Source organism: Entamoeba dispar, genomic scaffold, assembly GCF_000209125.1.
Source record: "Entamoeba dispar SAW760 scf_1105229459249 genomic scaffold, whole genome shotgun sequence".
NCBI classification, from domain to species: Eukaryota; Evosea; order Mastigamoebida; family Endamoebidae; genus Entamoeba; species Entamoeba dispar.
In genome coordinates, this window is record NW_001853598.1 from 1 (window position 1) to 9,323 (window position 9,323).

Consider the following 9,323-nt stretch of genomic DNA (forward strand, 5'->3'; position numbering starts at 1 on the left):
TTTATAGCTTTAGCTCTTCTTCTTTTTGGAACATTCTTTCTATAACGAGAGTTTCTTCTATGAATATGTCTTCTACTTGGTTTGTTAGCCTTACGGTTTACATGTTTTCTGTTGATCTTGTGGTTTCTTCTTGAAGCTTTTCTGTGATGTCTCCATGGGTGTCTTCTGTGGTGCTTTCTGTGATGTCTCCATGGGTGTCTTCTGTAGTGCTTTCTATGGCGTCTCCATGGATGTTTTCTATGGCGTCTCCATGGATGTTTTCTATAACGTCTTCGTGAGTGTCTTCTGTGGTGTCTTCTTCTTCTCCATCTTTCATCGTCATCATCATCATCATCTTCTTCTTCTTCTTCATCATCTTCTTCTTCGTCTTCATCTTCTTCATCTTCTTCATCTTCTTCTTCTTCATCTTCTTCTTCATCTTCTTCTTCATCATCATCTTCTTCTTCGTCTTCATCATCTTCTTCTTCGTCTTCATCATCTTCTTCTTCGTCTTCATCATCATCATCTTCTTCTTCTTCATCATCTTCTTCGTCTTCATCTTCTTCATCTTCTTCGTCTTCATCATCATCATCTTCTTCGTCTTCGTCTTCATCTTCTTCATCATCATCTTCTTCTTCTTCTTCTTCATCTTCTAATTCATATTCATCATCTTCTAATTCATATTCATCATTATTGTCATCAATATTTTCTTCTTTTAAGTCAAATCCATTATCAAGTTGATAGTCACCTTCAAGTTCCATAGCACTTACAAAAGCCAAACACAAAAGTGCAACTAAAATGAATTTCATTATAATATGATTTCCCAATTCTTAGTTCGTCATTAAGTATCAACGTGTATACTATTTTTTTAGTTTTTATTGTTATTTTCATTATTAATTTAGAAACAATTAATAAAATGTTTCTTCTTTTAATTTTCCCGAAATATTACATTTCTGAAAGTGAGTTCTGAATTAATAAAAATTCTAATAAATTATTTAGAACTTAAAAATCATTGATTGGCCATTATTTATAGCAAAAAGTCTTTAATCTATTTTTTATAACAACTAATTTGTATCAATATACTTTTCTTGATTTTTTCTAATATATTGTTTTTATATTACATAAAAATTTTATATTTTTATTAAAATAGTAAACTATTAATATCATTGAAAATTTTGAATATTTGTGAATTACCTAATTATTTTAAAAAATAATTAGAAGAGTATTTTTGATTTTTTCATAAAGTAGCTTGAAACCCATAAATTAATGTTTCAAAATATGTAAAAGAATTTCAATAATTGAAGTAATCTGGTTGATGGTACTAAGTAAACTTAATCATATTATTTTTAAATAAAAAAATGACATTATTTCTTTTTTTTGAAAAAATAAAAATGAAAAATTTAATTAAGAAATAATGTTGGTTGTTAATCATTATTACTGATATTATCTATATATTAATTTTAGTATTGTGTTACCGGTTTCTGATTAACAAACATTGCTTGCTTTATTGTGCTAATACTTATTTAAATGTAATATTCTGGAATTATATTTTATATAAAAGTAACAATTTATTTTAGTCCACTTATTTGTTTATTTATATTTCTTTTTTTTTTATCTCTCTATCTTCTCTTACTGTTGTATTTTCTATTGTCATTGAACATTATTTTATTATAACAATCTTCTATTCTATAATAAAGTGAATATACAAAAAAAGTTTAAAAACAAATCTAAAAATCTAAAAATTCATAATGTTTTTATTAATTGTGTTGTTATTATTCCTTCAAAATAGTATAGCCGAAGAAGAAATTAATGAACTTGATGACTTTATTGACTATGAAGAAGTGGAGGACTTTTTATTTGGTGATGAAGAAATTGAAAATGAATATTCATTAGAAGACACTTACAACCCTTTTGATTCAAAACCAATAGGGAAAAGATACAACTATGTTCTGAGGTTCGAACAAAATCTAAACTTCGGTGGTATAATGTAATCGTGAAACTATTTCTTGTCTGCTTGGTTTAGTTATTCTACTTCATTTCTTCTTATCATTCAAATTTAAGAAAATGAAATTTGAGTGTGAAATTTTAACTTTGAAACATCTGCTAATATTAAATAAAAAAAGAAATTGTTAACGCCGTTTTATTTTGTCTCTTTCAATACCAATATACTGTACTTTATCGCCTAACTATTATAATCAATTGTGTTCCTATGTATACAAACTAGAAACTGGGTTCAATATAATTAGGTTAATACCTTTTCTTGTTCTGTAAGGAAATTTTTGTTTTATCTTCTTCAATGAACAATACTTCCAAAAACTAATTACTACTGAAACAGTTTTCATCACCACTATTTTATTTTTTAATTTTCTATGACACGGACCTATCTAACTAAAAAATTCCTCCTTCTTGTCTCTTTTTATATTTCAATTGATTCTTATAAAGTTTTAAATATAGTGTAGAAAATAACTAAAACTCTACAAAAATCAATCCATAAACCAACTTAAAACTACCAAAAACTAGACTAACAATATCAATAGTCCAAAGTTACAACAGAATAATTCCTACATGAGTCTTCTTCCTAAACAATTTACTATGAACAATGACTCAAGGAAAGGCAAAAAGACTAAACTAAAAAATCATAAACAGCACTAATTGAATATTCATAAAGATAAAATAAAATTTTCTGGATCATTAAATATCAAATTTAATAAATAAAAGGACACCTTCTAAAAATATTGTAGAGAAAGCCTTTCATAGAAGTTTCATTATTCTATAATATTTCTTGAACAGTATTAAGAATGGTTTAAAAAATAACTTGAAACTGAATTTCTCCCTCTGATTATTGTCATTCAAAAAGTTAATAGTAACAAACCTAAATATAACTTTATTTAAATGAAGTGTAATGTTATTTTTGAATGAAACAATAAAGAATAGAATATTTATGACTCAACAACGATTTTGACTTCTTTGACTGGAGAAGAGGGTGGTAATGATGTATGAACAGCCTTATTTAATTCCTCCCTAATTCTACCAAAGTCTTCTGGGCGAATTCTGTTTTTCAGAGTGTTTCCCCTGTACATAAAGAAACCGTCTTTGCGTTTCTTCTTTTCTTCTTCACGACGTTTTCTTTTTTTAGTTCGTTCAATTACTTTGCCAATGGTACAAGCATTACAAACAGCAAAACTTAATAATGGAATATATACCAGTGTTAAATAGAATAAACCAACACCAAACCAATAATTGTTTGGGCTTAGTGTTAATCCACCAATTTTTAAAGCATCTTGGTCTGAGTCCAACAAAAAAAAGTATTGAGGAAGAACAAGTCCACCTCCATTGACGGCAACTGCAATTGTACATGAAAGAGCAAGAGAAACAGCAAACTAGTTGATGAGAAATGGAATGAAAAAGTAACAAGAAATAAAAACAAACGAATATTGAAGAAATGTAAGATCTCCATCCAGAAGCAAATAATCCGAAAAAACCTGATATGACAAATAACATCCCAACAGCAACAGAATAAAATCCAGTCATTCTACCAAATAATAAAGCATATATTATTCCTGTGATCTAAACAATAAGTGGTTAAGAAAAAAAAAAAAAAGAGAATAAAATAAAAACAAACTACTACAAGAATAGCCAAAGGAAAGAAACAAAATGAAGGTAAGTAACAGTGCATCTATTGTATGCACAATCCTAATATTGATTATTGTTAATTTGCTTTAAGAGACCTCTATCTTAGTTTCAGATTTCACAATCTTATCAAATTTCGTTTTGTTTTTAAATGACAATCTGAAGGGAGGGGGGAGATTGATCAGTAAATATTAAGAAGTAAAGAAATAATGATTTTAAATCTGAGAAAGAGAGGAAATGAAGAGCTTTGAGGGATTGAAGTGACTTTTTGAATAAAGAAAATAAATCACCGTTTAGACTGATTTTAGATACGAAGAAAAGTCCAAAGGTCTTTAAAAGAAATGAGGAAGTTTTCAAAGTTTCTCTGTTTTAATAAGAAAAAAAGGATAAAAACAATAAATGAAATTCAGAAGAAATAGTAAGAAACAAAAAGAAAGTCAAAAAAAAAAAAAAAAACGAAGAATGAGCTGAAACGAAGTTTATTTAATAATATATAAATTTAATAAAAATGAAAAATTCGTAATCAAAGTATTCAACGAATAAATGATAATAAAAATTGTTAGACAATATAGTATTTTTTTATATGAATTTTTTTATGAGAAGAACTAAAAGAGGAAAGACAAAAATTAGATCATTTTCTATCCAATAAACTTCTCTATAAATACATATATTCAATCTAAAAAATCAAGTTATTATGTCTATTTCAGTGTTTAAACCATGTAGAAAAGAAATGTATTCTATTATCTATGGAAAATCTACTAATTTAAATTTAACTGTTTGTCCAAGTCCAATGTCTAAGACTATTGTTATTCAAAGTCCTAGTCCTATAAGTTTTAAAAAGTCAACAACACCAATTCCAAGAGTATCTAGGTTAAAGAAAAAATGGAATAATGAATTAAAAAGAGTTGCTGTAAGTAAAGCTAAAGAAATTGGATTAACTAAAGCAACTAGATTTTTACAATTAAACTATCCTACTGAATTTGGAGAATTATCACCAAGTACATTACAGTATTGGATTCAAAAATGTACATAAAGTTTCGATGATTATAGGAATAGATTTTTTTTTTTTTTCATTTATCATATTTAACATATATTGTATAACAAAAATATAATACATAATTTAATTTAAAATTTAATTTATTCACAGTTTTAATTTAATAATGATGTTCTACAATATGGACAATCATTATGTTCTTTTAACCATACTTGAATACATTCTTTATGAAAGATATGATTACATTTTGTTAAAAGAACATCACTAGAATCTTCAATTAAACATAAACAAATTGGACAATCACATGGTAATTTACTTTTAATTAGAATTTTATTTTCATTAAATATTAAATTATGATGATTATTATTAATTTTAAATTGAATTGTAATAGAGAGCCAAAGAACAAATAAACAACTCCAATCATTTTTAATATTAATTGGATTATCAGAATATCCAAACCAATATGACATTATAAATCCCTTTAAAAATAATGTAATTAATCGAGTTTTATTTGTTTTTTTATCATTGAAAAACCATGGTGAACATATAATGATAATAAAACCAAATTTCCAATATTCAGCTAAGAAAAATCCAATTAACAAATTAATAGTCATATAAATTTGTCCAATTGCACCATATTTTCCTAAATATTTACTTCCCATAATAGCAACTTGATAAATTGAAAGAATACTAATAATTCCAAATCCATAAAATAATGATGAATTAGGTTGAAAAACAATTGCTGCTGTTGCATGAAGTAAAGTACTATAAGCATCTCCCATAGTTAAAATATGTAATGCAATTCCATCAATACTAACTTTTTTAATTTGATTAAAAGAAATAATAAATAAAAGAATTGAAATAACAATATAAATTTCTGTAATAAAATTTGATTGTTTTCCAACAAAAGTTTTTCCAATAAATTTGAATTGTTCATAAGATACAATTCCATATATTAATCCATCTTTTATATCCAATTTTATTTTAAATCCTTCAAGTTGACATATTAAATCAATACAAGTTAAATTGAGAATTTTAACTTCTTTGTCTAAATAAAATCCATTTCTAATAAACATCTTTCCAGTTATTTTTATTTTTGAATCTTTTTCTATACCAATTAATGAAGTTAAATAAAATGTCCCAATTGGTTCTGTTAAAAATGAAAGACTTTTTAATGTTGAATTTATACTTAAATCATCTGATTTTACCCATATTCCTTTATATGGTTGATTTAATATTAATGGTGTTTGAATTGTTGTTATTTTTCTTCTTTCAGCATTTGTGAAGAAGAAAATAAAAGTTAATAAGAGAATGTTATTCTTTGTCATTTTGAAATGAAAGAGGGTTAAAAAGATTTAAATTATTTTTTGTAAAGACAAAATTATTCAGAAAGAAATAAAGGATAAATTAGTTTTTTTTTTTTAAAACATCAATTACATAAGTGATAGTGATGACGTTGTACTTGGTGGATTAATTATCTTAAGTAATTTTTCATTAAATTGTTCAAGTTTATTTATATTTTCTTTTATTATTTCAACTCTTTTTTTAAGTGTTTCAACTGAATTCATTGTAAGTTGTAATTGTTTTGGCATTTCAATTTGCAATTTACGCATTGTATCAACTGATTTTGGCATTGATAATTGAATTGTTTCAAGTTTTGTTGTAACCATATCAGTATGTTTCATTAATAAATCCTATAATATTAAATTGTTTATGTTTTATTAAATAATAAAGTTTAGTTAAATAAAAACAAACTCTGTTAACAAGAATTATTTGTTTATAAAACAGAAATGGTAAACAATAACTACAAAATAATTCATAAAGTGTTCCTTTAGGTAAAACAAGTTCTTTATTTCCAGTTTCTGGATCCCATAGTCTTTTAATAAGTGGAATTTGATCAACTTGTTTTTCAAATTCTCCTTTATTAGTTAATACTCCCATTTGTTTAAGTTTTTTCACAGTGTCTTTTCCTAATGTTTTAACAATTTCGTTTCCCTATATTCAATGAGAATTAGTATATTTAAAAGAAATTAATAAATCAAACCATTGACTGTGAACTAAAAGTTTTTTTTGTTCTTTTCTTTTTTTTTTAATTTTTCTTTTTTTTAATTTTTTTTTTTCTTATAAACGAATCTTAAAATCATATTTATTATGAGTTTAGAATCAGCAACTTCATTAAAATTATTTTCTCATCCTATTGATACATTAAAATTTTTTTATTATTATATTCTTCGTCAAATAAAAACATTATATAATTATGTTATTCATTCAACTCTAATTCTTATTATTTTATCAGTTTTAGTTCTTCATATAATATTGTCAATTTTTACACCACCATTTTTACATTCTTATTTATTAACAACAAATTTCATAATCAAATATATTCTTTGGTGGTTTGGATTAGGTGTACTTTCTTCTGTAGGTTTAGGAACAGGAATGCATACTGGATTATTATTCCTTTTCCCACATATTCTCAATGTATGTTTAGCTGCATCTGCATGTCATTCAATGAATTTTACATCATATAGTGATATTTGGTTTAATTCAAATAGTTTTAAATGTTTAACAATTATTGATGAAACACAAACAAATCCATCATTTGTCCAAATATTTCTTCGAGTATTTTTACCATGTTTTATTTGGGGAGTAGGAACAGCATTTGGTGAAATTCCACCATATTTCTTAGCATATACAAGTGCTATGGCAGGAAAAGAAAATAGAGAAATATTACATTTAAAAGAAGAAAAACCAACAAATATTATTTCTAAAAGTATTCAATGGATGCAATTAATAATGATTGATATGGTTAATAAATATGGAGTATGGGCTATTGTTGCACTTTCAGCATGGCCAAATGCAGCATTTGATTTATGTGGAATGTGTTGTGGTTATAATTTAGTTCCACTTCAAACATTTCTTGGAGGAACAATTATTGGTAAAGCATTTATTAAAGTTAATCTTCAAGCAATCTTCTTTATCACAATATTTAGTAGAGAACATCTTGATTTATTTGTTTCATTTTTGAAACATATTAGTATTAAATTAGCTATTATTGTTAATGACCTTCTTGATCAAACTGCAGAACAATTCACAAATGTTGATATTGAAAAGCCTAAACCATTAATTAGTTATCTTTGGAATGGAATGATTAGTTTAATTATTATTTATTTTGTAATTTCATGTATTGAACAATTAGCTCAACAAGAGGCAATTCACCAATATCTAGAAACAAAAAGTTCTAATGAAAATGTTTGTGCTAAATCAAAACAAGAATAAATTTAATTTTGAATTATTTAAAATGTTATTTTGTTAAGAATTGGATTATATCTCTTATTATATTACATAAAATAGCATTTGATTTATATTTATTCTTTAATGAAACTAATTTTTCATCAACTTGAGAGGCAATTTTGATTTTATCTGTAAAGTTTTGAGACAATGAAATAAAAGCTTCTCCAAGAGCAAATAAATTTTCTTCTTTTATTGTTGAAATATCAGATGAACATAATGTATTAACCCCATCAATAAACACAGAAATAAATTGATTTGCATATTTCTTTGATAAATTAGCAATAGAATAACATACAAATGTATTTTCAATTAATGAAACATTGTGGATATGGTCAATAATTTGTGGAATAAGATCAGAAATAACTTCACATTGTTCTGGTGTTCTAGTAAGAGATCTTAGAATATCAAAATTTATAGTATATAATGATGTTGAAATTATTTCATGTGAAAGTTCAGGAGTAAAATAATGTCCAAGACTAGGACGTTTAACAAGGTTGTAAATAATATCAACTACTAGTAATTCTAAATTTCTTGTTTTAAATTCAGTAATATGATGAATAAGAGTTTGTTGAATATTTTCTTGACAAAGTATTTGTGATTTTTTCCTATCCTTAACATCAACAAGTAATTGATTTAATATTTCTTGAAGTTTTTCTTTATTATTTTGTTGAATAAGTTCTTCAATTTGTTGTGATCTGTTCATTTTTTTCTGTTTTAAATCTTGATAATTTCTTTTTGATAAAAAAATTAAACCATTTAAAAAAAAAATTATTTTTTACTCATTTGAATTGTTCTAAGACATTATATTCTATGATTACTTTATCTTGTTCTTCACCAATTGTTGATTGGATTTTATTTTTAAGAGACTCAATTTTTTCATAAATAAAGTCTTTTCCTTCTGTTAATATTTTGGAAAGTATTGACATATAATTGTTGTGAATATCTAATTTTTTTATTTTGTCCTCAACTTCTTTTAATTGACTAGTATTTGATATTTGTTGCAATAACTTATCAATTTTAGGAATTCTTCCTGCATATTTATTCAATTGTCCATTCTCCATACGGAAATAATTAAATTCTTTATTTATTCTATTAACATAAATATGAACTTCATGTTCATACATAAAATCCTTTCCATATTTAAAATCTTTTGGGAAAAATGTAATTGTTGGATATCCATGAATTCCAAATTTATCAGAACAAATAACTTTGTTTTGTAATTCTGAACAATCCATTTGTGCTATGATAAGATCTTTTTCATTTTTATATATATCAATTAGTTGTTCATATTTGGATTGAATACTCTTACAAATATTACACCAAGGAACATAAAACTTTACAACTACATTTTTCGTTTCATCATCAACAATTGTATTGAAATTACTTGCTGTTAATTCTAAAACACGACTCTCTGGTTTTCCAATTTTTT

General features: G+C 25.0%; 8 protein-coding genes across 8 annotated transcripts in view, besides 18 other annotated features; 2 read left to right on the plus strand and 6 right to left on the minus strand.

Annotated features, from left to right (window-relative positions):
- Positions 1 to 97: 97 nt before the first annotated feature.
- On the minus strand, positions 98 to 788 carry EDI_096510 (uncharacterized protein; the record flags this gene model as incomplete). Its single annotated transcript, XM_001735557.1, has 2 exons — positions 98 to 213; positions 269 to 788. The coding sequence occupies 2 exons, from the start codon at positions 786 to 788 to the stop codon at positions 98 to 100; spliced, it is 636 nt and encodes a 211-aa protein (XP_001735609.1).
- Positions 339 to 518: a microsatellite.
- Positions 523 to 633: a microsatellite.
- A 52-nt stretch (positions 789 to 840) lies between the features above and the next one.
- Positions 841 to 897: a sequence feature (AT_rich).
- A 51-nt stretch (positions 898 to 948) lies between these two features.
- Positions 949 to 977: a sequence feature (AT_rich).
- A 93-nt stretch (positions 978 to 1,070) lies between these two features.
- Positions 1,071 to 1,196: a sequence feature (AT_rich).
- Positions 1,197 to 1,316: 120 nt separating this feature from the next.
- Positions 1,317 to 1,395: a sequence feature (AT_rich).
- A 125-nt stretch (positions 1,396 to 1,520) lies between these two features.
- Positions 1,521 to 1,555: a sequence feature (AT_rich).
- A 1,363-nt stretch (positions 1,556 to 2,918) lies between these two features.
- Positions 2,919 to 3,655, minus strand: EDI_096520 (uncharacterized protein; the record flags this gene model as incomplete). Its single annotated transcript, XM_001735558.1, has 3 exons — positions 2,919 to 3,359; positions 3,409 to 3,546; positions 3,602 to 3,655. The coding sequence occupies 3 exons, from the start codon at positions 3,653 to 3,655 to the stop codon at positions 2,919 to 2,921; spliced, it is 633 nt and encodes a 210-aa protein (XP_001735610.1).
- Positions 3,564 to 3,638: a microsatellite.
- A 325-nt stretch (positions 3,656 to 3,980) lies between the features above and the next one.
- Positions 3,981 to 4,072: a microsatellite.
- Positions 4,073 to 4,087: 15 nt separating this feature from the next.
- Positions 4,088 to 4,127: a sequence feature (AT_rich).
- Positions 4,128 to 4,303: 176 nt separating this feature from the next.
- Positions 4,304 to 4,642, plus strand: EDI_096530 (uncharacterized protein; the record flags this gene model as incomplete). Its single annotated transcript, XM_001735559.1, has 1 exon — positions 4,304 to 4,642. One exon carries the CDS (start codon positions 4,304 to 4,306, stop codon positions 4,640 to 4,642), a length of 339 nt encoding a protein of 112 aa, XP_001735611.1.
- A 23-nt stretch (positions 4,643 to 4,665) lies between these two features.
- Positions 4,666 to 4,751: a sequence feature (AT_rich).
- Positions 4,752 to 4,758: 7 nt separating this feature from the next.
- On the minus strand, positions 4,759 to 5,931 carry EDI_096540 (uncharacterized protein; the record flags this gene model as incomplete). Its single annotated transcript, XM_001735560.1, has 1 exon — positions 4,759 to 5,931. One exon carries the CDS (start codon positions 5,929 to 5,931, stop codon positions 4,759 to 4,761), a length of 1,173 nt encoding a protein of 390 aa, XP_001735612.1.
- Positions 4,912 to 4,982: a sequence feature (AT_rich).
- Positions 5,422 to 5,480: a sequence feature (AT_rich).
- A 105-nt stretch (positions 5,932 to 6,036) lies between the features above and the next one.
- On the minus strand, positions 6,037 to 6,650 carry EDI_096550 (uncharacterized protein; the record flags this gene model as incomplete). Its single annotated transcript, XM_001735561.1, has 3 exons — positions 6,037 to 6,297; positions 6,359 to 6,598; positions 6,648 to 6,650. The coding sequence occupies 3 exons, from the start codon at positions 6,648 to 6,650 to the stop codon at positions 6,037 to 6,039; spliced, it is 504 nt and encodes a 167-aa protein (XP_001735613.1).
- Positions 6,299 to 6,353: a sequence feature (AT_rich).
- Positions 6,651 to 6,667: 17 nt separating the features above from the next.
- Positions 6,668 to 6,726: a microsatellite.
- A 28-nt stretch (positions 6,727 to 6,754) lies between these two features.
- EDI_096560 (uncharacterized protein) lies at positions 6,755 to 7,879 on the plus strand (the record flags this gene model as incomplete). The annotated part of the gene is made up of 1 exon (XM_001735562.1): positions 6,755 to 7,879. One exon carries the CDS (start codon positions 6,755 to 6,757, stop codon positions 7,877 to 7,879), a length of 1,125 nt encoding a protein of 374 aa, XP_001735614.1.
- Positions 6,808 to 6,832: a sequence feature (AT_rich).
- Positions 7,875 to 7,911: a sequence feature (AT_rich).
- Positions 7,905 to 8,597, minus strand: EDI_096570 (uncharacterized protein; the record flags this gene model as incomplete). Its single annotated transcript, XM_001735563.1, has 1 exon — positions 7,905 to 8,597. The coding sequence occupies one exon, from the start codon at positions 8,595 to 8,597 to the stop codon at positions 7,905 to 7,907; it is 693 nt and encodes a 230-aa protein (XP_001735615.1).
- A 35-nt stretch (positions 8,598 to 8,632) lies between these two features.
- Positions 8,633 to 8,672: a sequence feature (AT_rich).
- Position 8,673: 1 nt separating this feature from the next.
- Positions 8,674 to 9,323, minus strand: part of EDI_096580 (protein disulfide-isomerase C17H9.14C precursor, putative) — a gene marked incomplete at both ends in the record, with an annotated part of 1,013 nt that continues 363 nt past the window's right edge. The window contains one exon of the mRNA XM_001735564.1: positions 8,674 to 9,281. Coding sequence (XP_001735616.1) covers positions 8,674 to 9,281 — 608 coding nt within the window. The remainder of the gene's footprint in view (positions 9,282 to 9,323) is intronic.